This window comes from Quercus lobata, chromosome 5 (assembly GCF_001633185.2).
Source record: "Quercus lobata isolate SW786 chromosome 5, ValleyOak3.0 Primary Assembly, whole genome shotgun sequence".
Lineage (NCBI taxonomy): Eukaryota > Viridiplantae > Streptophyta > Magnoliopsida > Fagales > Fagaceae > Quercus > Quercus lobata.
This window is the reverse complement of record NC_044908.1, coordinates 48,465,877-48,469,520: the sequence shown is the minus strand read 5'-3', so window position 1 is coordinate 48,469,520 and position 3,644 is coordinate 48,465,877. Positions and strand designations below refer to the sequence as shown.

Here is a 3,644-nt window from a genome sequence, read left to right as displayed (position 1 = left end):
TTCTATTGTACGCAGTGTCTAAAACTAACAAGTAATTCATTATAATAATTTTTTTTTTTTTTTACTGAAACTAATTCTTGATTTGATTGAAGCTTAACTTTCTTGAATGGGTGTTTGGCATTTCCCTAAAATTATGAAAATAAACATAATTTCAGAGTGGATATTTTTTTTTTTTTCTCTCATCAATTACTTCAAGTTTTATCAACTATTAATAGAAATGTGTTATTACATCTTTTCTTAGAAAATTCTTTAATAGAGTGCATCACAAATTGTAAAATTATGAATGTTTACATATGGCCTTTCATAGAGAAAATGGGCAAATGCCCCTTTCAAAAAAAAAATTCAACATTTTGCCCTCTTTCCCAAACTAATTAGAGAAATACTCCTCTTTTGAAACTCTATTTTCTCAAAATCAAGTTATAAAAAAAATATATATATATATTTTGGAGCCCTATAGTAGCGTTTTTAAGGAGCCTATAGTAATGTTTTAAGGACCTATAGTGGCATTTTGTAACTTGATCTCCATGAAATCGAGTTACATGCAATTTTTTTTTTTCTTTTTTTTTACCTATAACTCGACTTCATGGAGATCGAGTTACAAAACGCCACTATAATTCTTTAAAATGTTGCTATAGGCTCCTTAAAAACTACACTATAGGGCTTAACTCGATTTTGAGAAAATTGAGTTTCAAAAGAGGGGCATCTCCCTAATTAGTTTGGGAAGAGGAGTATAAGGAAATATAATTTGGGTGAAAAAGACATAAGGCCATTTTGTCCATGAAAGTAGTGATTCCCACTATATATAACATATATAGAAGGAATGAACTTCCTCGAGTACTGGTCTATGCTCACATGTATGTCTACATACCTTCTTATAACTAATTATTGGTTTAACTGTTTAAGAACTTTCAACATTTCAGTAATACTCGAGTGATTTACAGGCATACAGGCTAGGGTGTTTGCAATTTGTAAATTTCCTCATATTCTCAACCTTGACCGTGATTTCCAAGTTAATAATAACAACGCAGTACGTCAAATCAAGATGTATGCTACGAGTAGTTCCTTCAGGCTCAGAGGTTTGGTTTAATGGCATGATGTTGCATTATCTTGTGTGCAAGTAATCTGCTTCTATGCAATGTTATTAAACTAACTTTCATTTATTTTAAATAGTCTAAACCATTCAGGACATTTTCGTTGTTAGGGGAGAGGGGAAGTTCATAAATCATGTGAGAATGATAGTCTAGGATTTGTCCAAGTATCATAATGCATGGAAAAGTAATGGCAACAATGATTTATATTTAAATCAAATTCTGGAAATAAAAAAAAATGTGTCCTTATTTCATTTTAACCTCAAATTTTTATTTATTTATTTATAATTAATTTTTGTGTGTGTCAATAATCAGTTTGTATTTAGATTTTCGTCTTACACCCACACACCTTGGCAAGTCAACCGAACCAGAAAAACTTGTTTGTGATATAAATTAAAGTAGCAAGGGTCTATTATGTATCATAGGCTAGAGTTAAACATTAGCTTTGGGAGATTTTGGACAAAATTGGCATTTGCCCCTTTCTATAAAACAACAATAACAATAATAACAATAACAATAAGAATATAATAACAACAACAACAACAATCTCATCTATTATTAAAGGAAGACGAAAAAATGCTTAAACATTAAAAAAAATTAAATAAATAACCAAACAAATAAACAAGTGTCAATAACAATCAATCAAGTTAAGATCGAGAGGAAACTTATAAAAAAGAAAATTTTCTTAATAAAACACAAACTGAAGAAAGTAAAGGGCTTAAGTTGTCAATACAAGGCTAAATTAAAAATTTTAAAAAATAGAACGAATTACCTAGCTATGCCCTAAAAGACAATTATCTAGCCACTATTCTTATTTAATTAAACTAATCAAATCCTTCGTTTGAACCCTCCTATACACCACGTTTGCTAGTCGTTCCTCTAAATTTTTCACAAACTTTTCCATCAAAGCCGTGCAATGCTTAAGCTCATGCAACTCAAAACCTTCAATGCACTCGTCTGACAAAAACAGTATCGTCTTCTTCTTCTTCTGCCCTCCTCTATTCAAGGGTTGTTGATGTTGTTCATAAAGAAAGCGATTCACCACGGAGTCCACGGAAGGCTCACCAAAGGTGTACATCTTGTTCATGGGAGAGAAGACAATGGCAGCAACTTGGGCACCACACAAGGTATGGAGCTCCCTAGCCTTGCTGCATAGACCATTGCGACGCTTTGTGAAGGTGCAGTACATGGCTCCCTTGTTCTGTATTTCCTTTATCTCTATTTTGCTGCGTCCCATGCCTTTCGGTCTAACCATCATGTAAAGTAAAAGTGTAAGCAAACCCCAATAAGAGATTCTCAAAAAAAAAAAAAACAAGGATTTTGTTTTTGTTTTTTTGTGCTTGCAATTTATCTCAGAAATCAGAATAGAAGAAATAGAAAAGACTTGTGGTATATATATATAGAGAGAGAGAGAAGTAATAAACATTCCGATTCGATGTAGGAATAGAAATTAGAGTTTAGGTAGTGATAAACTTTGGCAGTTTATAGTGAAATATGAAACTTGGCGTGAAAGTATTGGTGGCGGTGATGTTTTGTGAAATTTATAGGGTTGGCTACACAGAGTTGTGTTATAGAGTGGTCATTGCATGTATTCCTAAGTCTAGTTGGTAACGAAGTATAGACCAATAATAAAATTTGCACTACCACGTTGCTTGCATCAAATACCTCAATAAAACACATAGAGTAAAATTAATAAGAATAATAATAATAACAATAAAAATAATAACAATAACAATAACAATAATAATAATAAGAATAACAATAAGAACAATAACAATAATAAGAATAATAATAAAAACAATAAAAAGAACAACAATAAGAACAAGAAAAACAACAACAACAACAACAACAACAATAATAAGAAGAATAACAAGAATAACTAGTCGCTAACTCGTGTGATGCACGGGAAAACTACCAATTTTTTTAATTAAAAATAAATAAAAAATAAGATGAACCTCCAAATGATGTGACATTAGCTATTGGAATTCAATATCGATTCTCTAGCAGCACATTCTTAGTAAGTGGAAGTTTCATTGGGTGAGCAAGTTCCAAGTCCTGAATGAATTCATTTATTCATTCATTGAGTGGATATGAGTATGGGGTCTTGGCTTTTTTAGGTGGTAGATCTTTGGCTACTTCAACATCAATCTAGGAGAGCATTGATTAGAGTGGTGGGTCAAACTCCTCTAATGAACCCAGGCTTAGCCAAATCCATTTATTAGTTTGGAGTATCTTGTGGTAGGCTCTGTGGTCAAATTTTCACCTCTTTAGTGGTATAGTATCAATGAAGTCATATACGTCTAGCAGTAAAATAACAATGAAGCAACCCACATTCGACACTAAAGCCATCACAAATTAGAAAGTAGAAGAACAATAACTTATTATGAATCTAGCAATAATAATGGTTTATGAGTCTAGTAGTAAGATATTAGTAAAATGATGTGACATTAGGATTGTAACAACCATCAAATAATAACAAAATATACATTTTTCTTGATTAAAAAAATGACACAAATAGCTCAGTCATTTGCTAGTGTGACAATGTTGCATCACTCC

At 31.7% G+C, this 3,644-nt stretch overlaps 1 protein-coding gene across 1 annotated transcript; it reads right to left on the bottom strand.

The window, feature by feature from the left end:
* Positions 1 to 1,899: 1,899 nt before the first annotated feature.
* On the bottom strand, positions 1,900 to 2,352 carry LOC115990599 (agamous-like MADS-box protein AGL62). Its single transcript, XM_031114415.1, has one exon. It carries the CDS (start codon positions 2,344 to 2,346, stop codon positions 1,900 to 1,902), a length of 447 nt encoding a protein of 148 aa, XP_030970275.1. The 5' UTR covers positions 2,347 to 2,352.
* Between the last annotated feature and the right edge of the window lie 1,292 nt (positions 2,353 to 3,644).

Excerpts from the sequence above, each read along its gene's own strand:
- LOC115990599 (XM_031114415.1), bottom strand. The coding sequence starts at position 2,346 with ATGATGGTTAGACCGAAAGGCATGGGACGCAGCAAAATAGAGATAAAG.